This window comes from Cornus florida, unplaced genomic scaffold, assembly GCF_030987335.1.
Source record: "Cornus florida cultivar Cherokee Brave unplaced genomic scaffold, ASM3098733v1 CherokeeBrave_3.0.0_Hap2_Chr05, whole genome shotgun sequence".
NCBI lineage: Eukaryota > Viridiplantae > Streptophyta > Magnoliopsida > Cornales > Cornaceae > Cornus > Cornus florida.
This window is the reverse complement of record NW_026775575.1, coordinates 78158317-78180064: the sequence shown is the minus strand read 5'-3', so window position 1 is coordinate 78180064 and position 21748 is coordinate 78158317. Positions and strand designations below refer to the sequence as shown.

General features: G+C 33.1%; 2 protein-coding genes and 1 non-coding gene across 4 annotated transcripts; 2 read left to right on the top strand and 1 right to left on the bottom strand.

Moving 5' to 3' along the window:
- The first annotated feature begins 4673 nt into the window (after nucleotides 1-4673).
- On the top strand, nucleotides 4674-15430 carry LOC132306986 (isovaleryl-CoA dehydrogenase, mitochondrial). 2 transcript variants are annotated; one of them, XM_059804616.1, is made up of 15 exons: nucleotides 4674-4930; nucleotides 5971-6054; nucleotides 6139-6196; nucleotides 6890-7014; nucleotides 7100-7144; nucleotides 7982-8030; nucleotides 8121-8230; nucleotides 11382-11467; nucleotides 12377-12427; nucleotides 12510-12574; nucleotides 13285-13439; nucleotides 13548-13588; nucleotides 13671-13725; nucleotides 14400-14456; nucleotides 14948-15430. In XM_059804616.1, exons 1-15 carry the CDS (start codon nucleotides 4820-4822, stop codon nucleotides 15092-15094), a joined length of 1239 nt encoding a protein of 412 aa, XP_059660599.1. In that variant the 5' UTR covers nucleotides 4674-4819; the 3' UTR covers nucleotides 15095-15430. The 2 variants fall into 2 exon arrangements, with proteins under 2 accessions (XP_059660599.1, XP_059660600.1); XM_059804617.1 differs by having other exon boundaries at nucleotides 4675-4930; nucleotides 11391-11467.
- A 1673-nt stretch (nucleotides 15431-17103) lies between these two features.
- Nucleotides 17104-17175, top strand: TRNAP-AGG (transfer RNA proline (anticodon AGG)). Its single transcript has one exon. It is a non-coding gene; the product is annotated as a tRNA-Pro (tRNA).
- Nucleotides 17176-17292: 117 nt separating this feature from the next.
- LOC132310241 (uncharacterized) lies at nucleotides 17293-19215 on the bottom strand. The gene is made up of 4 exons (XM_059808438.1): nucleotides 19104-19215; nucleotides 18906-18990; nucleotides 18340-18808; nucleotides 17293-17802 (listed from the first exon to the last, which is right to left on the bottom strand). Exons 1-4 carry the CDS (start codon nucleotides 19129-19131, stop codon nucleotides 17554-17556), a joined length of 831 nt encoding a protein of 276 aa, XP_059664421.1. The 5' UTR covers nucleotides 19132-19215; the 3' UTR covers nucleotides 17293-17553.
- Nucleotides 19216-21748: the final 2533 nt, after the last annotated feature.

Here is a 21748-nt window from a genome sequence, read left to right as displayed (position 1 = left end):
TTATTATAGTAGATAATAATGGTAAAATTAAATAAAGAAATTAAAAATATGGTTAGAGTGGTTTTGTGTTTAAAGAAAAATTCATAGGTGAGTTTGAAAAATGACTGTTAGAATCCAACGGTCTATATAGAAAGTGTAGATTAATTTCCTTATTATATGGGAAGCAAGAGATCAAAACTTATATATATATATAAATAAATTAAATAATAGCACGCAATATAAAAAATTAAATCATACTGTAGCACGGATTATTGTAGTACTATGCATGTGAGGTAGAGATATAAGTACACTGACCGAGGAAAGAGATTGAGATAAGTACTGTCTGACGACATGCCAAATCCCATTGCTGTCTGCCGAGCACACAAGCAAGTGGATAGATATGTCATTATTGTATTTCTAAATGGGACCCACAAATTTCGTTATCTTTCCATTCAAACTTCCAAATTAGACGTATACGCAACTGCCACCCATCTCTGTGATTCCAAATGTACTAAACGACGTAACACAAGCCGATTGCGTAATCTCCGATTGCAAGCCGTAACACAAGTCTAGTGCTGAATTTATAAGATTGTAACTTTTTTGGGCTTTAACTAAATAGTTCTCCAATAGTGAATCATAGGGTGTACATTGCCAGCATTGATTAAAAACTCAAAGTGAATCCTTATATGTATTTTTGATTTTAAAAATAAAGTGATAGTGTGTGAGCGATGTATGGGACAAATTTTAAAAATAATAAAATAAATGAGTGGAGTGTAAGTGAAATTACTAAAATGCCCTTTAATACAAATTTAATAAAATGATGCATCTTAATATTAAAATAAAATTAATAAAATAACTCATTTGGCATAGTGTAAATTAAAAAACTCAAATGGTGCATTTATAAGAAAGTAAAAGTACTTGGAACAATTTTTCAAATTTTTTCTTAAATTTTTATTTCTAAAAAATAAAAAGGAAAAGAAACCTAAAATAAAAAATCATTTTAAAGTGAACCTAAACTTTCTTAAATTTATACTAATGTAATGCTAAAATGTCAAAAAAATTATTTTATATTAGGGAAAATTTTTGTAAATATAAAATGATTTAAATTTCATTAAATCCATAAATCATAAAATTATAGCATCACTTTAATATAAAATTTCATTTTATATTTAAATCATAGCATCACTTTAATATAAAGTGATTTTCATTTTAATTTAATATTAGGGAAAATAACTTAATTTCATTTTAAATTTCATTATAGCATCACTTTAACATAAAATTTCATTTTAAATTTAAATCATTTTATATTAACGAAAATTTCATTTTATATTAGGAAATTTTAACTAATATAAAATGGTTTAAATTTAAAATAAAATTTTATATTAAAGTGATGCTATGATGAAATTGAAAATGAAAATTTTGTCATTATAGCATCACTTAAATATAAATTTAAGAAAGTTTAGGTTTATTTTAAAACGATTTTCATTTTAAGTTTTCTTTTCATTTTTATTTTTTTAGAAATAAAAATTTAAGAAAATATTGAAAAATTATTCGAAGGTACTTTTATTTTCTTATAGATGCACCATTTAATTTAATTTTTTTTATCAACACTATGCCAAATGAGTTATTTTTATTAATTTAATTTAATATTAAGAGGCAACATTTTATTAAATTTGTCTAAGGGGATTTTAGTTAGTATAACACCACTTTGCAACAAATTGTATAATTAGGGGGGTTTTATGTCAATTTTTTTTTTGGGAGGTTCCTTGTCTAAATTTTAAAACAGAGGGATGCACGAGGTGTGATTTTTTATCCTCTCCCATCCACCAAGTTATCCCTTGAATAGTTGAGGAGTTTTTTTGACAAAAAATTAATCGTGGGGGTTTATTGCACTTTGTCCAAAAATAAATGGATACCTAAATACTTTTTAATATATTTTAATGTTATATTTCATACTTGCTTTTTTAAAACTTTAATAGGTATTTACCGTATTTAGTTCACTGTATAACCTCTCCTCACCAAAGAGGAGAGAGAAAGGTTCGAGTATAAGCTTGAGAAATAAAAGTGTGAACGAATTTATTTTTTTTCAAAAAATATAAAAATAGGGTACTTTTTATTTTTATTATTATTTTTTCCTAATTGGGACTCACACACACTGCCTCTACTGATTCTCAAACCCCTAATCTTCCTTTAAGAAGTAAGAGCCTTGTACCGCTAAGCCACAGACCTGTTGGCTTTTTTTTTTTTTTTTTATTATTGAAGATAACACATCATCTTATAAGAGTATGTTAGCATATAAGGAATTGGACCGAAGGAAAATAGAAAAGTCTTAAAATGCATTTGTTTGAAACTAATGAAGAAACTGGAAGGGAAAGGAATATAGTTTAATAATTAGGTGAAAATTATAAAACACCCACTGTTTTTAAATTTTGATCATATACCTCCAATCTGTTTAAGAAAATTCCTATACTTTAAAAAGTGATCATATTACCCCAATATTTGTATATGACCTGTAAAACGGGCTATGAAATGAAAATTTTAACCTTATTATTTAATGTTGAATTAAATACTTAAAATTATAAAAATACCTTTTAAAATTACAAAATTTATGTTTTAGAGAGAAAGAGAGGGGGGTGAGAGTTTGAGAGAGGGGTAAAGAAGAATATTAAAGGGGATTTTTGTAATTAAAAAAATAATTTTTAATTTATAATTTAACATTAAGTAGTAAAATTAAATTTGTCATTTCATAACCGGTTAATGAGTTGGATACGAATATTGAGGCAATGTGATCACTTTTAAAAAGTGTAGGGATCTTTTGAAACAAGTTGAAATTTTATGATCAAAATTTGAAAGTAGTGGGAGTTTTATGATTTTAACCCTTAATAATTTAAGAGTCGTGATACTCAGACACAGAAAGATTAAACCGATTTGTTAGGCAAAATATACGTGGCATAAAAAGACAAATTAATATGGCAATCAAATGGTCCACTAGCATGTCCATTAAAACAACATGAATTTTCAAAAACACAATTACCCTTATATTGCCTTCTTGTATTTATACTCCCTTTTTAATGGTCACTTAATTGAGACCATCGTTTCAAAAATAATTATAATTAAAAATCCCTTAAATTCCTTTTATAAATTTTATCAAAACACTATCTCTCTAGATAAATGATTAATAATATATAAATTTCTAAAAAAAATCATCCGAATATATATATATATATAGATTCTTAAGCATAAGAATATATATATATATATGTATAAGAATATGGAAAATTTCGCAAAACATAAAATAAATAAATAACAAGTTTTTAAAATTTTCATCATAACTCCAAAAATATATATATATATATGTGGTGCGTGTGGTATGTTTGTATGCAGAGCTATTGGATATGATCAACATTCTTCTGCATGAAACAACAACAGATTGAAAATCAAGTACTGTAAAGTGATATATTTGAAGAAAACCAAGTACTGTAAAATGATATATTTGTATATCTAATCAATGATGGTAATGGAAAAAAGAGTGAAAAAAGAAAATAAAGAAGGGTTTGACTATGAGATAGAGATGGATGAAGAGAGATATTATTAGTAATTAAGATTCTTTACTAATTGGGATTATGTAAGGATTGTTTTGTTTTTAAAATTTTATCTTTTAAAGTGTAGTACAACTATAGTGACACATCACCATCAACTTGAGTTTTAGGCATGAGTATTGGGTGCAAGTATCATTTTCCATAATTTAAAGAGCAGTGCTATACTTCACAAAAAATAAAAAATAAAAAAAGTAACTTAACCTAGTTACTCTCTCTATATTCTCTTTCCAAAAGTATAAAGATCCACGTTCTTCATCCACCATAGTCATCACATACGTATACATTGAAGTTCATTAAAGTAGTAGTCTTCCTCTACCATGCATCAGACAAGTCCTTGACTAATTTCGTTTATGGGTGTCATAATTTTTTTATTTATTAATCATCCACAATCCCAAACCCTAATTATGTAAAAGAGATAGAAACATAATCCTAAATTTCGGAATTATAGTTTCAAACCAACACATAAGAATTATTTAAATATCCTTCTCTCCATAATTAATTATATATGGCTTCAATATATAAATACACACATGTGTATATATATACACATACTGTGTTCAAATAAAAATCTAGAAACTAAAGTCGTGTGGTTGCCGCTGGACAACTTACAAAAGAAAATTTAAGAATGATTCTAGAAAAAAGAAACTAGCTACCAAAAGGAAATCTAAGTTAGGGTTTGTCTCTTTTACTCGGAAAAGGAATGCTAATTATGACACTTATCATCAATGATAAAATCATGAAATTGTCATTTTCCTAATTTAAATAATATCTTATTTTCTGTTTATGGAATGATAAGGTTAGAAGTGACATTTGCAAATGTAAACAAAGGGACTGCCAATATTACCTTCCAATATTTTCTTGTAATTTTTGGTACTAATTGATACTACTTTTTCACGATTTTTTTTAAAAATACTTTTTCACAATTTACTAACCAATATTCATATTAATTTAATTTTCGTCCAATCACGTATCTTTTTCACTACCTTCTGCTCATTAATTTTTACTTAATCTGAAAGGACCACATATGATTCGGCCCCACAAGAATTTAGTTTTATATTCACGAATTTCTATCTAATTTGAAATGATTTCTTAGCTTTGTAAAGATAATTTATAAAACTCAAACCCTTTTATGCTTGAATTATGTACTTGTTTGGGCTTTCAGCTATTCATTCCATTCCGTAACAGCTCCAGTTACCGATTGTTTGTCTCTCCTCTCTCTCTCTCTCTAAAAACCACAGACGATGATGCCGAGGTTATTCGCAGTGAGGACTTTAGCTGCTGCATTATCCAGAAGGGAGACACAGCGTGCTGCTTTTTCAACTTCTCTACTCTTCGATGATACACAGATACAGGTCTGTATCTATATATATATATATATATATATGTGCATACATACATGTATTTGTATATGTATTTGTAACAATTGTAGGTTTATCACTTAATGTGATTGGGGCATCTGAATTAACATACTCTTCTATCTGAATTAAAATTTATTTATGTTGGTATCATCTTGTCATCAGATATATGTTTAAGGATTGCAAATGTTTGGGTAATCTTTGAATCATTCTTTAATTTTCTTTAGCTTGGTTTCAGCTATTTGTGGCTTATCAAGTGTATCTGAAGAACTCTGTTCATATGAACGGCTTGTATAGATATGTGGAAACTTTCAAATTTTTAAAAAGAGAAGCAAAATAAAATCAATTCAATTAAATTTGTATAACAATTTCAGGTGGGCAATAAGAATCACGTCAAGGCATCTGAAAAATAAAATAAAAATTGCTCACTTTTTATGTGCATCTTTGTACCAAGTAAAATGGTATGCAAATGTCCCCATGTCTTGATGAAAATTAATCGTCATCATCTCTCTATTCAAAAGTGCACTTATGACATTAGTTGGGGCAGTATTTCTGTATAGATCAGTCTTTAAGAATTGTATTTTCCTTTGTTACAATCGTTGGCCGATATGTCTTCTTCCCCCTATCTGATTTCATCTCCCTTCAGTATTCCCTTTGTTGCTGCTGCATCTTCAATTCTCAAATGCAGTCAGCCGATATCGATCCAAACTGACTTTAATCTATCTTGTACAGTTGTACACTCGGTCTCCTATCTCATATTTTATTATCAAGCCATTTACTCATATCAACATTTTCATCTCTAGCTACCCTCAATTAATAAACTACTATTGAACCCTGATTAATCTTATTGTTGTTTTATAAAATTTTATTTTCTCGAGGAATAAGTATATACGTATTTTTTTTGTCTATGGATTGTAGAGGACTTTAATGATTGTGTTTCTGGAAGGAATCCAAATAGGTCTGTAAATCAAGTCTTCAGTAGTTGGATATTTGTGTCATTGGCAGTCTTCTGACAGCTTCTGTTGCAATGGTTGCAGTTCAAAGAAAGTATTTCACAATTTGCCCAAGAAAATATTGCTCCTCATGCATCAAAAATAGACGAAACAAATTATTTTCCCAAGGTTGTATAAGACAATTATTCCTGGTCTTTGTATATCTATGTACCAATATACCCAAATTTAACTAATTTCATGTTTTCTTACCAGGACGTCAACTTATGGAGACTAATGGGGGATTTTAATCTCCATGGAGTAACTGCTTCAGGTGGAAAGCTTGTTTTGAGCTTTACTTTTCCTTTTGCTTAGTTTGGTTGCTGAGAAATTTATGGGCAGATAAAGACTAATGGGGGATTTTAATATATGTTTGTTTTTTCAACATTACTTGTTAGGAATAAGCTTTTCATTATTTAGGACCTTTCATATACTTTAGTGAACCACAGTTGGATGGGTACTGGAGGGATTTGTAAGGATGTACATCATTTTATGCAGAAATTATGGCTTCTAATAGTGGTTTTAAATAATATTTTTGACATGGCTATCTTGGGATTCTTGGTAGAGAGTGATCCTTACATATAACGTCTTGGCTTAATCATGGAAGCAGTGGTCCATAGAGAATTTTTGTTCCTTTTGTATGAGATTTCAAATTTGCTAATAAAAAGGAGATTAACTTGTTGGCGGACTATAGTACCAAGAGGGGAGTAAGCAAGCTTGAGAGATTTCACTTATATATGTGTCTTTTCGTCCTGTGGTTTGAATCTTTCTTTTCATGTGAGGGGATATCCCTCTCATGGTATTTCTCCTTATTCCCACTTAATGATTACTAATTTCTTCTTAAAAATGCTAGTTTGTAGAAATGTCCTTTCAAGCACACTCTTTACTAAGTTAAAGGAATTTGGATTATGCCTAGCATGTGCTGTATATATCTAATGCTTAACTCTTTTTTTTATTTTATTTGTAGAGGAATACGGTGGACTTGGCCTTGGTTATTTATATCACTGCATAGCTATGGAAGAAATTAGTCGCGCTTCGGGGTCTGTTGGCCTTTCCTACGGCGCACACTCTAACCTATGTATTAATCAGTTGGTAATTGATTTAACTCAATTTTGAATTTTGGTGATGATCGTAATGCTGTCTAATAAGTTATAACATAACTTTGATGATATCTTAGGTGAGGAATGGGAACTCTGCTCAGAAGCAGAAATACCTGCCAAAGGTTTTGCTTCTACTATTTTCTTTGTTTTTCTTCGACCGTATTTTTGGTAACTAGACTTGACTGCTGAAGATATTTTATCTGACTTGAATTATTTCTGTTACTCCAAGTATTATTGATGCTTGACAACGGATCACTTAATTGTATCAAGATGGTCATGAATTTCATATTATTGAACTACTTTTCTTTTATGGTTCAGAATATTCTTTGCAGTCATTGAATGGCATTTAACATTATGTTATGGTCAAAATGAAGTTGGATCGTGACATAATTTGTCATCTTATGTGTTATAATACACTCATTTTAGAGGTTCTTTCCCCAGGACTCATTTATGCTTATTCTTTTGAGCTGCTTCAGCAACTGAAGAGTGAGATGATTTATGATCCATAGTAGTAAAGTTTTAGAATTTTCAGTTTCATAGACAATTTAGGCCTATCAACACTTTTCTTTGGAAGTGTGTCCTTTAAGGAGTTAGCAAACAGGTGAATCCATTAGGAATTGGATTTCTTAACTCATAAATGGCAGTCATTCTGTAACACTTTTTAGTGAGCCCTTATACTATTTCATTTGAAGTCATGACACAAATATCTGTCTTTCCTTGGTAAAGCAGTAATATTAAGTCCATAAAGCCTTGTGCCAAAAAAAGGAAAAAAAAAAAAAAAAAGAAAAAAAAAAAAAAAGAAAAAGAAAAGAAGAAGAGGAAGATATTGGAACCTCTGTACCCTAAAAGTAGGACTATGGTTTGGAATCATTTTGCCTTTGTGACATCACACATTCTTTTTCTTTTCCCCTTTCAAATGAATCTTTTCATCGTCTAATTGTCTCTGGTTTCTTTTGAAGCTAATCAGTGGAGAGCATGTAGGAGCTCTTGCAATGAGTGAGCCCAATGGTAATTCATGTGAACCGTTATATTTATCAAAACTGTTTAAGTTTTCTTTTTTAATTGTAATCTGAATAATCATTTTTGTGTGTCATTCAGCGGGCTCTGATGTTGTTAGCATGAAATGCAAAGCTGATCGTGTTGATGGAGGTTATGTTATAAATGGGAACAAGATGTGGTGCACCAATGGTCCAGTTGCTCAGACTCTGGTATTTTTGAGACTTGATTCCCTTGCATTATGCACACCTATGGTTATATCTCTTTTTTGAATTTCTATATGGTTGTCATATTGTTTTTTAGAAGTTACTTTTATATTCAACCATTATGATGTCATCACTTTAATATCCAGTATTTGTAAACAGAAATTTTATTGTCAATACATGTCCAGAAAAAGAACTCCACAATAGTTACACAATCCATAAGAAGTTCAAGAAAGAGAATATTTTAAGGGAGGGAATGTTTGGAATTTGGTTGTGCTTCATAATGGGTCTACTTGCAACTGCTTAGAGTGAATTTTTGATTGTGTGGAGTCTTATTTTGTGTTTTCTTTAGTTTGTTTTTCTGTTGGTTTAATTTTAATATTTTATCAAGGCAGGGCTGGCTTAATATAACTTGAGGCCTAAGGCATAAACTCTAAAATAGATGTTTATGATTGTAATATAAGTAATAATAATTAACCTTTTTTTTTTTTTTTTGGTAATCATCCTTGTTATTTATAAAGATGAAAAAAATAAAGAGTTGGAATGTTTAAGAGTGTTAATACTTGAGAATAATGCCAAAATATTATACCACCGGGCTTCTAACTCAAGTGGTAATTTCTCTCAAGTAGAGGATTCAAGCCCTCCTGAGGTTATAGTAAGTATGCCAGTAACTTACCTACCAAAAAGTAAATAAATATAAAGTATTTTAAATTCAATCTATTTATATGGACCCGTATAAGAAAATGGAGAGTATATTACACAATAAAGAAAACATATGGATTTAATTTTTTAATTTTATTTTTATGGGGCTTTACTTTCCTTGTATAGCCTTAGGTAATGGAGTTTCCTTATGGGGCCTTAGGCTATGACCTCAATGCCCTAGCAGTCAAGCTGGCTCTGTATCAAGGTTTTCTTTTGTTTAGGAATCAAATGTATTATGGTAAGATCTATATATCCCATATTAGTACAACCATGGGACTTAGTTTGGTTCTAGTTGTATTATTGGGACTTTTTATGTGGTTTTTAGTTGATATAGATAGGTTATATGAGTTGAAAATCCTAAATTTATAATTTCTCAATCAATGTCCTGGACCTCCTGGTAGAAGTAGGAAAAATCCAGCAGGCTATATGAATCTATGTACTATTCCATGCTCGATAGAGCTCAATGCAAAAAATTCTTAGGAACTCGTCTGGGATTCTGTGATGCAATTCTAATCTTAGGCGTGACGCTTATGAGAATCTAATTGCATTACCTATTCTATCCTACTTCTCTTATTCCTCTATTTAATTTTTTTGCACTTTTATGCCTAAAGAAACCCCCACAACCTTTTAACCCTTTTCGATGACCTATTATCAGTCCTAACTTCCAATGAGCCTACCAACCTCTTAGCAACAAGATCTTTTTAATCCACTTTAAAAAACTCCTCTTTATTGTTACCGTACATCAGCTATGGTATCATTGCTAGTAGAAGGGTGTTCCCCACATGTCCTACGTCAGTCAGCATTATAGTAGTTTGACGTCAGGCAGCAATGTTTTGTGCTCATGAATGATTTTATGCCCTGATGCATCTGCATAAGAAACCGTTTCATACTTGTAGGGAATAGGCTCATACTTTTGGAGCATATACATAACATGTTCTATGATGCATTGACAAAGTCATAAAAATTGCTCTCAGATTTCTATAGAATTACTTGAAGTCCCTGACAGTTCTTTGCCTGTTGGTTGACTTTCCACTGTAGTAGTTGGATAGCAGTGGATGCAAACTTGTATTAGAGATGTTACTGACTAATGTACTGGTCTTGTCATTTAAAATGTAAATGAGGTGGGTCATTCTGTGTTATCCAAGCCTGGCGTCATGAGTATATGTAATTTTTTAATTTTCCTAGGTCTCCACTTGACAAGACCGTCTTGCAGTAATTTCGGACAATAAATTGATTGTAGGAATTAGAAAGCCTGATGATGCGGATGAGAAATCCCATTCTTTCATGAGAAAGTGTAGCTGCAGAGTTCAATGATTGGGACCCCCTTAGAATGTTCAATATATTCTCTTTCATAGTTGTCAAATTCCAGACTGATGCCCAGGCGTGTAGGATCTGAATCACCCAGTTAATGGTCACCTGGACCATATAATGTCAGGCGCCTTTTATTTGTTCCAAATCTGTACCTAGGTTTACCTTTTACTTGGCTTTGATACTACTCTTTTAATAAATAGGAGCAATAACTAATAGATAAATAAAGCACATATTTTTTTCCCTGAAAGAATAAAGCACATATTTAGACGTGAGGATCTGAGAGCAGCCACTTTGTGCAAAGTGCCAAATGTTAGGTTTGTCTCCAATCTTTCCCTCCCACTACCTCACACAGACAAAACCAGCAGAGGGTGATGATCTTTCTTTTTTATTTGGACCTGAGAAGTAATCTTTGAACAAATAAATTAGCTAATGGGACCATTGACAATTTTTATTTTATTTTATTATTAATTTTGACCAGTAAAGATGTATTAGAAAGTGTTCAAAAAGGGAACGTATCCCGAAGACTACACAAAGGTGGAAGCCAAAGAAAGAGGTCCTATGGACCCAAGGAACCCCAAAAATCAACAAACTCTATATATTTACAATTTCTCCCCATCACCCAACAAAGAAGAGAGCCAATAATAAGAAATTTCAAAGCCCCAATGGAAGATCAAAAGATCTTCAATTCCGCTCCTTCCAAACGCACCACCAAACATAATAGGGTGCCACCCTCCAAAAATGACGGGCGTGGGCTCCCAAGAAACATCCTCTCCAAGCGTCAATCAATCCCCTCGAAGACCAGGCATGACCCAAGGGACGCCTAAGAGAATGAAGGAATAGAACTTCTGCTTCTTGGCCATAATCTTATGTATTAACATTACATTTATTTGAATGCATGGAATGGAATCCTTGAGGTCATAAGGTGTTGATTATTCGCTGCAGTATTTCTTTTGGTTATTGTTTAGATACCTAAAGAAGTTAGTTCATGCTTTAGAGAACATTTTGTTCCCCCTTCTTGTGAAACTATATAAATAGTGTCTCAAAATTATAGCTATAGGTTGTAAAATTGATTATTTCCTTCCACTTTAATACGACTTATTTTTGGTTCTGTTCTTCTACATGAATTCTTCAGAACTTATCTTTCTAGCTGGATCAGGTTGTGTATGCAAAAACGGATACTGCAGCTCACTCAAAAGGAATCACAGCATTTATCATTGAGAAGGGAATGCCTGGGTACTGCATCTTCTGTTGATAAAATAATAAATGCCAAGAAATGATTATTCTTTCCATACTAAAATAAAGTCAATATAGACTAAACTTTGTTTAAAATGAAACTTTTTCAAATTTTAGTCTCATATGGAAAAAATAAAATAATAATAATAAAATAAGAAGAGTAAAAGGCATTACAATAACGTCGCCTTGGGCGTAGCCAGGCCAAAGAACTGGGTTGTTGGTCATGGGTCCCAGGTAGATGAGCATATACATTAGTTTGAGTACCATTCATATTTCGGAGCCAGTTAACTGGCACTTGTGCGGGTGCTCAAACTGGAAAGGAACACAAGCATGACCGACAACTCATTGGACCGCTGTCCCTATTTGAGTATTACTGTGGGATCTACATAACAGTCAATACTCGTATTAGGATGGCGGTTTTACGGTCATACTGGAAAATCGTCCCTCAAACTGTTAGGTTATCACCTTTGTCTGATCAGATCTTTTTTATTTTTCTTTTTGTTTGACATGTTCCCACACCCATGGCAAATTCAGAGTGTGGTAACAGATGGCCCTGATCATTCACCTTTTTATTCAAATGACGAAGGGTATAGATAGAGGATGTAAGGGGCCTTTTTCATTTTCTTTCTGATGCTCAACTTGTAAATTTTATTTTAATATACTAATTTTTTTAAAAAGGAAATGCAAATGGGTTTTCTAGGTCCAGATGGCAATGGAATCATTTGAGTTTTTTTCTTTCCTCTTCTTCTTCTTCTTCTTCTTTTATATATATATATATATATATATATATTTATTATTATTATTATTATTTTTTGGAGCCAGCCTGTGAGAGAAGTTATACCATAAAAAAATTACTTCTCCAAAATGTTTGCCAATTTTTTATTTTTTTCCTTTGGGGTGATGATGCAGATTCAGTACAGCCCAGAAATTAGACAAACTTGGAATGCGAGGAAGTGATACGTAAATTACTGATCTGCTTTGTACATTGTATACATTTCTTTCTTAAGATGGTCTTACAACTGGGTTATCAACAAAATTGCAGATGCGAGCTTGTCTTTGAAAATTGCTTTGTTCCTGAAGAAAATGTTCTTGGGCAGGAAGGAAAAGGTATCAATGTGTCATGTGAATTTTGATTCTTTCTTCTTTGACATGAGAAAGCATTTCACTCAAGTGATGTTTAATATCTTTACACTTGGTGACAAGTGACAACACATTCATTAGTAGAAATTGATTGCTTCCAGTTTTCAATGACAATGGCAAAACAGTTGGAACTACTGAACTAGAAGCTTTTTTGCTTTAGGCACCGAATCATTTTTTAATTAAAAGAAAAGTAAATTAAAAAGTGCCTAGGGGTTTGATCGTTATGGTATTTGAACAGCCAAACAGAATGAATGGGTTCTTGTTGTAGTTATTGAGATCACCCCTCTTTTGAAATCCTCATGAGGATTCTAACATGACGATGAGCAGTTGCTCATGGGCTTGAATTGATGCCTACAAGGAAGTTTAAAACAGCGCCCTTCTTTTTTTGGAAAAAAAACTTAACTAAAATTTTAGGCTGTTTTTTATTTGTAGTTGGAAAAATAAAAAGGGTTTTTTTACTGCTTAATTGACTACCCTTTCATAGGAAAGTTCAAAATTTTGATACTACATCGTAGGTGGATGTCAATTCTTTTATCAGTAGCCTTAAGATACATTTTAGATAGATATCATATCAAGCTTTATGTTGGTGCCATAACGATTAATTGCTTAATTCGTAAATAGGTCAGTAAACTTTTCTTAAGTTTGTAATACTATCTATGGTGTCTTTTTTGTTCCAGGAGTTTATGTTATGATGTCAGGGCTAGATTTGGAGAGGCTTGTTTTGGCTGCTGGACCCCTTGGACTCATGCAGGCATGTCTCGATGTCGTTCTTCCTTATGTTCGACAGCGAGAACAGTTTGGTCGTCCTATTGGGGAGTTTCAATTTATACAGGTTCATAATTATCTTTCTGCAAGTCAATTTTTTTTTTTTTTTGCTTTTGTTTTTTTGAGTCGTTATGTTGTGTATGTGTGAATTTATTCCTTATGCTGTTCTGTGCAGGGAAAAATTGCTGACATGTATACTTCACTACAGTCTTCAAGGCAAGAGAATCTGATTCCACAGTGCTCCATTTTTTCTTGCTTTATTATGTGGCAGTAATTAATTGCGCTTACTTTTTTCCAGATCGTATGTGTATTCTGTAGCGAGGGACTGTGACAGTGGAAAAATTGATCCAAAGGTGCTACATAATATCATGTTTTCCAAGATTTTGTTGATGCACTTGCTGTTCTTCTTTCCACTATATATATATTTGAACAGTGAATCTATTAGTCCAAAATAATGTTGAATTCGCCCCTCAAGTGGTGGCAGTCTAAGCTTAGGTCCAAGCATAACTGTTTCCATAAACATCTATCACCATTCCACTGGCACTAATTTTCGTTTGGAATGCAGTAATTGAATTGATGATTGGTTTATATATATTATCTAGATGACACAATTCAGTTTTACTGTCACCGGAGGCCTCCTTTTACGTGCAATATGTTTTTGTATAACATTGACATTTTTTAAATTTTTTTATTTATATTAATCACTATGAATAAGGTGATGCCAACTATTGGAACTTATGGAAATGAAGGAAAACCCGACTTTTTTAATAGCATGAAGTTCATTGTAAGCAATCCATGTGCTACATATCAGCATGTTTGCATGAGACGATGATATTTTCCTTCTCGTTCGTTGTGTTGTCTGAAAACTTTGGGATGAATTGCAAAAAAGGGTTAATTTTTCTTGTTAATTATATTGATATTTGACCAATAGTTGAGGAAATATAATATGCACAGGGAGTTCTCATATAGCACATAAGATACCTGAACTTGAACATACAATAACTTCTGTATAAATGCCTTGTTTTAGGATTGTGCTGGGGTTATACTTTGTGCAGCTGAAAGAGCCACCCAGGTTGCTTTACAGGTAAAAATTAAGGCCAACCACTTATGTTTTATATATCTTAATTTTTTACTTTCAATGTGACTACTGATTTCAGTTTTATTTATTTATTTATTATTATTATTTTTTTATGCATATCCTGATGCCTGCTTCGCCTGGGCACACTATTAATTTTAATTTATATCGAACATTGGAAAAAATAGAGTCATATAGACAAATTCAACTAACAAAGTCTGAACTAATCAGCTGGAGTGAGCTAGGCAACGTTTGTTTCCTTCATCTCTTCTTGTTAACTGGTTTTGGCTAATTTTTTTCATACAAGCTGTTAAACTGGCACTGTTCCTTCTATGATTCTATTAGCTTGACTCCGCACCTGTGTTGCATCAACAAATCTGGAATTCTATCATTCAAGAACACTAAACAAATAGATAAGACACCTACAAAATGAGAAATGAAATTGTGAATTATGTTTTGGTCAAGGGTGTCACGTAATGGGTTTGTATTTGATCTTGCAGGCTATTCAATGTCTAGGTGGTAATGGGTATGTGAACGAGTATACAACCGGTCGTCTTCTTAGGGACGCTAAATTATATGAGATTGGAGCAGGGACTAGTGAGATCAGAAGAATGATTATCGGCCGTGAGCTCTTCAAGGAACTGTGATAATAGAAATCGCGCATAATATTTGTGTTGCTGGACCCAAGCATCAAAACCTTCCTGCCGCGGATTCTCAATATCTTTTCTGTTGCCGAGATTGCGTCTGATTCTGATTTGCAGATTGACTTAGCTTGCCTCGGGTGTCAGCCATGCCCTACTCTTTGATACAAATAATTCTAGTCTCATTTTGAAATGCAACTAAAGAACAGGTAAAGGATCCCGAAACAAATGTATTATCTTGTCGATTGAATTTAGCTGGCCAAATAAAATTTCTACAGTTTATCGGTTGTGGTTATGACACAAGATATTTTTTAAAATCTTTTTTCGTAAATTTTTTGTTTAGTTGCGCTTGTCTTTCTTTACAACTACCGTTGGTTTGGGGATGAAGATACTTTTCTTCAGCAGTCACTTTTTTTTTTTACCCTTAAAACTTTAAACTAAATTTCTAAAAACTGTACGGGTAGGGTTCCCGAATTTTTTTGAACCGTTTTCTTTTGCGGGTTGTGGATCCGGGTTGTAGACGCTTGTAATTCAGGGTGTTTGTGATGTATTTAGAGAACACTAACGTTTTAGAGTGAGAGGCTAGGGTTTGGAGGCTTAATGTGGTATTCTTAGTTTGTGGCGTTTGTTACATATAACAATAAGGAAAGAAAATATAAAAAAACACACATATAAGGTACTTGACAATACTGCAGAGAATCATATATATTATATTAACCCCAAAAAATTCTTACTGCAATTAAACATAGCACGACCATATGTATTACCATCAACTAGAACCCTTACCACCTAATAATTAAACCCTAACGCCAAAATTAAACCCTAACGCCATTAAAGTCTGAAGAAGAAAAAAAAAAAGAAAAAAGAAAAAAGAAAAAAGAAAAAGAGAAACTAGTATTGCAGCATATAAAAATGACTGCTCAAAGGCTTCCTCTTCCTCTGGAGAGTAATCATTCTCTATATTAAAAATCTTACGAACATTCTCCGGAGTCTCGTCTTTGATCCTGTCGGGCGATTTTCTGATTGAGGATGTCTAGTAAATCCTTGATGTTCAGCTAGTTGGCAGCCAATACGAGGTAACAGGGTTCGGGCATGGATTTCTCAACGAACTCGGAATCAAACTTCTTTCGATCGACTTCAGAAGCTGTGGAGTCGGCGTGCTTCGTTTACTAATTGTTTGCATGACATGTTTTCTTTCCATTATGGATTTGAAACCCTAATAAGCCAATGGAAATTGGTGGTTGAGTCCAATTCGGACTCTCCAGTGGACTCAGCGGATGCATTCAAGTATTCAACTAACCTTAAAATTGTACGTAATTATTCTGCAATAAGACATCTTTTGATTCCGGTAATCTAATACTGAATCCAAAAATAGTACACTTGTAAACGGGTCGAATTCAGACATCTGAATCCGGTAAGGATACTCGATTCGATCCGATAATCCGCCGAATATTTTGTAAATCAATTCATATCCGATTTGTTAGTAAACGAATATCTGATCCGATAAAGCTGTGTGATATATATATTTTTTTAATGTCAAAAGAGAATAAAAATTAATGTCCAAAGAGAATAAAAATAATAAAAAAGAAAGATAAATAAAATATGAAAAAAGAAAATTAAATCTTTATAAGTGTTTGTTAAAGAATAAAAAAATGGGGAATAAGAAAAAATTGAGAGAGTAAAGAAGGAGAGAATAAAATAATGATAAGAATATTTTGATAATATAGAAATATTATATATGTTTAATATATTATATAATATATTATTTAGGATCAGATTGTCCATAATCTATATCCAATTTATTTAGGTAACGATTCGGATCGTTATCGGGTTATCAAATTAAATCTTTAACTCATATTTGAATTATTAAATCAGATTCAGATCAAAATTCGATTCATTGACTTGTCTACTTGGGAGTCGGACAGGCCTTTCCACGCGCAGCGGTAAGTGGGTAAATCTGTACCGCCTGAGGTTTATCCAATATTTAAATTCATGTTTTACCAAACTGACGCAGTGGGCATTTGGTCTAGTGGCATGATTCTCGCTTAGGGTGCGAGAGGTCCCGAGTTCAATTCTCGGAATGCCCCAACAACAAAACTATTTTTTTTTTTTTTCCCAACTTTCTTTCATCGAATAAATAAAACACATTGAATTTTCACATTTATGACAATCCAACATTTTTTTTTTTCATGATTTACAAAAAATTTCAGAGAAATAACAGAGGCATTGAATTTTCACATTGAATTTTCTTGTTCTAATAAATATATTGACTTTACACACCAAAGCGCTAAATCAAACACACCGAAAACACTTCATATTGCAATTCATTACAAAAGGAAACTAAACAAAAGGCCCAAACAAATACAGGGTAAAAACAACCACAATTGGAAGAGCTCCAAAAATAATTTTCAGTTTTGGACTTCACAGAAATGACTTCTTTATCAACAGATTTTGATGAAGTCGATTCAATCCTTTTCGGCTTCAGATTGCTCCAATGGCTGTTCCTTCAAATCCTCGTGTTCTTGATCAACAGCACTACCGGCAGCATCACTCTTGCCGCCTTTTACACCACCCGAATCCACCACCCCTTCTGCATTGCTTTCATCCCTTATTAGCCCATAGCTTCGAGACACCTCTGTCCACTCCAGCTCTGTAGATAAGTACTCATGTCGTGCCATATATCGTTTAAGCTCGACACGAAGACTTCGAATGGGCTAACAACAATAAGTTTTTTAAAGTAAATAAATTAGTGAATATAATTGAGAAAAATAAAAACTTGACATGGAATCATAATGCATTATGCAAGTTTAAAAAAAAAAAAAAAAAAAAAACTGCTTTTTTGCAATTAAAATGATCGAGTTTGTATTCATTTGACCACTCCAAACACATTGCATTGACAACACTAAAACTGGGTTTTTTTTAAATAAAAAAAAAACCCAGTAAAATCAGATCAAATCGACTCATGCTCCGTAAACAAAAGTGAATTTCAACTAGAGTGGATGAATATGAAGTTTTTATAATATTCGACATGACTAAAATTGGGGATGACATTTTAAGGTCTAATCACATACACTCATGCCAAGTTTTGGTTCTCAAAAAAATACTCAAATAAAATTTACTTTCAATAAACAACTAATAGTTCATAAAATAAACATCAAACATACTATTTAACATGTTTTTGCCTACAAATTCATTAATTGAAAACCATGGTTTTTATTAAAAATATGAGTGATTAATATAGAAATTGAAACCTCAGCTTTAGATTCAAAGGCGAGTCGAAAGAATGCAGCAGAGACAAAATGCTTGCCCACAGACTCCGCCAATTTGATCTGAGCAAGCCAATAAGACGAAGTCTCGAGCCTATCAAACCTGCACTTGCTACATTTCTCCGCACTGTGGTAAGGCGTTCCTGAACCTCTGGTCTTGATCAAACACGGTGACCTCACCGGAGTCTGAGGCCCGACAGTACCTCCCTCCGGAGAAACCTTTGCTGGGTTTTCCACGACATTCTGTTGAAAACACACACTTTTCTTCTTGGGTTCTGCTCTGTTTTTCTCAGGGGATTTCTTTTCCGCAGACTTGGTTTCTACATTGGCTGTGGTTTGGGCTAATTTGGGTTGTTTTTGGGAAATCCCAATTGAGGGTTTTGTTTTAGGCTTTTCGGTGGCTGTCTTTGCTGGTACGTTAGGGTTTCGAATGGTACCGAAGATTCGCTTTTGCCTGAAAGAGAGAAGTCATGAAAAGATCGTCTTTATTTTATTGTGAATGCAGATGAGAATTCAAGTAGATAAAAGGGACAATTTTTGTTTATTTTTACCTGTGAATGGGTGGTTCTCTTGCATTGATTTTTGGTGCTTCTGTGATTCTTCTGTTGGTTTTCGATTTCAAGGGTCGAGATTTACCTTTTTTCAGACATTTGAAGAAAAAAAAAATTAGTGATGATTCACGGTGTGTGTATAATGAAATATAGAGTAATTATGAACTTGAGATTCAAACAGTTTGAAAGAATCTATACCTGGAAATGGTGTAGCATGGATTTCCATTCCAAGAAATCAGTTTAACTATTGAATTTTGAAAATTGAAGCAAAACCCCTCTCTCTCTCTCTATCTCTCTCTCTTTATTTCTCTCTCTCACACACAATAAAGAAAAGCAGTTGGAGTGCTTTTGTTTTGAAGTTTGAATTGAGAAAAGGCGGGAACAGGTTCTGAAGTGGGGGTATAGGCGCTCTCTGTGGGACCCATTGGGCCAAAATTCGTTGATGCCCATGAGTAATGGGCCAGGCAGGCTTTTTTTTTTATTGGCCCAGATATATTGGCACATACTCTCACGCATGCATGAAGTTGGTAGTTTATGTGAAACGAAGGGAAAGTTGGAGCCGCTTAAAATAAAGTATTTTTAACCCAGCGTCAGCTACAACCTTACAATTGTCAACAATAAAGTCAAACAATCTTTCTTAGGTCGTCGCTCTCGTGCTCCATATACGAATTGGCGTTGTAAGAATAATAATAATTTTTTAAATCACGAATTCAATTGTTAAATATGTGACATTCATTATTGATGGCAATAACCAAATTTGCTTATTACTGAATAAAAAATATTAGAAATGTGAAAAATAAATATACATTCTTAAAAAATAATATCATTACCATATTTAAGTATAAAAATATTTGATGTGTGTGCACAGTGTATAGGCAGATATATTTGCAAACAAAATATATATACACTTTTATTTCTACTTTTAGTTAAGATGCTTATTAGTTTATAATTCTTTAAAGTAATATGAAAATTTAAACAATCTCTTTTTAAGAATCTAAGATAAATATATGAATTTCTCCGGTCACATTTCTGTAAAAATCGAAAATATTATATAATTTTTGTATTTTAATTACTATTAATATCATATATCTTTTAATATAAAAGAAATAAGGTTACATATAGTTCAAACACATTTTTTATTATATATGCATAATACTGTATAAGTGTGCAGGCGCTTTGGAGATGCACCCCCTGGACCAAATTTTAGATTTTGCCACTTTTGTTCTCCCGTTTTCATTACCGCTTCCGTTTTGTGTGACTTAGGACATGAGTGTGTCGAAACCACAGTTATGAGTGTGGGGCATACCACAACAACCCACACCTCACGTTATCGGTTTATTGTTGATTCTCAACAAGTTTATAAATTTTATTATTATTTTAAAGAGTTTAAAATCCATCATTTTTTGAACAATAATTTTCTTTTTTTCATATTTATCTTCCATAGCTTTAAATTGAGTTTGTCGACTTCACTAACAAAGCTTTAGAAGAGTGGCTGGACAGGGCTTCTAGTGGGATTAGTTTTAGGGTTAAGTGCAAAAAACCCTCTTGAAATATAGGGTTTGTGTAGAAATAGTACACACTTTTTAAAAATGTGCATTTCAGTCCATAAAATTCAAAAAAGGTGACCACTTTTTGGTCAAAATTGACATAAAATAAATTCAAAAACCCTATTTTGCCCTCAGGTTAAGTGCAAAACCCCCCCTTTACTATGATATGGTGCAAAATAGTCCATGTGTGGTATAAAACCCCCCTATACTATCAATTTGGTGCAATTACCTCCATGTTCACATAAAAAGACATTAATACCCTCTCTAATATAAATGAAATAATATTAAAAAAATTAGGCAATGTAAAATTACCATTTTAGATTATCTATTCTTTTTTTTTTTCTTTTTTTTTTTTTCCTTTGTATTTGATTGATTGATTTGTAGGTTGTGGTGGTGGAGGGTTCAGAGGCTGTCGAGGTGATGGAGGGAGAGGAGGAATGGGCTTCGGAGGAAGAAGAAGCCTCGAAGGCCCCAGAGGTGGTGGCGGCTTTAAAAGTCGTGGTGGCGGTAGAGATGATGGAGGGAGAGGAAGGGGTAGAAGCGGGCGCGATAGAGGTGATGGAAGGAGATGGGGAAGGGGCTTTAGAGGAGGAAGAAGCCTGGGAGGCCAAAGAGGTGGCGGCAGCTTTAAAAGTTGTGGTGCCAGTAGAGGTGATGGAAGGAGAGGAAGGGGCAAAAGCGGGCACGGTGGACGTGGTGGTGGAATGAAGGGAGGGAGTAAAGTAGTGGTTGAGCCTCATAGCCATCGCAGAGGCCCTCATCGCCACCGGACTATACTTGGCCAACCCTACTGATCTCTTCCTCAGAGGCGACAGAACCATTCTCGTCTGGAACTACCTCATGAGGTTCACCGTCCTCCGTCTCATCGTTGTAGAATGAGACCTCAAATTTTCAGCGTTAACCAAACTCCAGCGGCAAGCTCCCATCCTTACTAGACGACAAACACCAATAGATCTAGACCCTTCTCATCAATTGCCATCATCGATGACACATTAATGGCATCCCGAGCTCGCCGTCCTTCACCGTCGCCAACAGTCACAACTGCTGGGTTTGTGATGTGGCTTTATTTGATGACACACTGAGTTAATTCAACAAATCGGCGCTGAACTTTGGCTATGGGGTTGAATTGAATGACCAAAATAAACATAGTGATGGTGGTGGTGGTAGAGCGCAGTTGAGAAGGGTAGAATAGGAAAAGAAAATGGCAAAATAGGGTTTTTGAATTTATTTTATGTCAATTTTAACCTAAAAGTGGTCAGATGGGCTTATTTGTACTTTTTTTTTTTTTTTTTTTTT

Excerpts from the sequence above, each read along its gene's own strand:
- LOC132306986 (XM_059804616.1), top strand. The coding sequence starts at position 4,820 with ATGATGCCGAGGTTATTCGCAGTGAGGACTTTAGCTGCTGCATTATCC. Across the intron at positions 6,055-6,138 it reads AAACAAATTATTTTCCCAAG|GACGTCAACTTATGGAGACT; the intron begins GTTGTATAAGAC and ends TTTTCTTACCAG. Across the intron at positions 13,440-13,547 it reads GGGAGTTTCAATTTATACAG|GGAAAAATTGCTGACATGTA; the intron begins GTTCATAATTAT and ends TGTTCTGTGCAG.
- LOC132310241 (XM_059808438.1), bottom strand. The coding sequence starts at position 19,131 with ATGGAAATCCATGCTACACCATTTCCAG. Across the intron at positions 18,809-18,905 it reads AGAGAACCACCCATTCACAG|GCAAAAGCGAATCTTCGGTA; the intron begins GTAAAAATAAAC and ends TCTCTCTTTCAG. Across the intron at positions 17,803-18,339 it reads CCTTTGAATCTAAAGCTGAG|CCCATTCGAAGTCTTCGTGT; the intron begins GTTTCAATTTCT and ends TATTGTTGTTAG.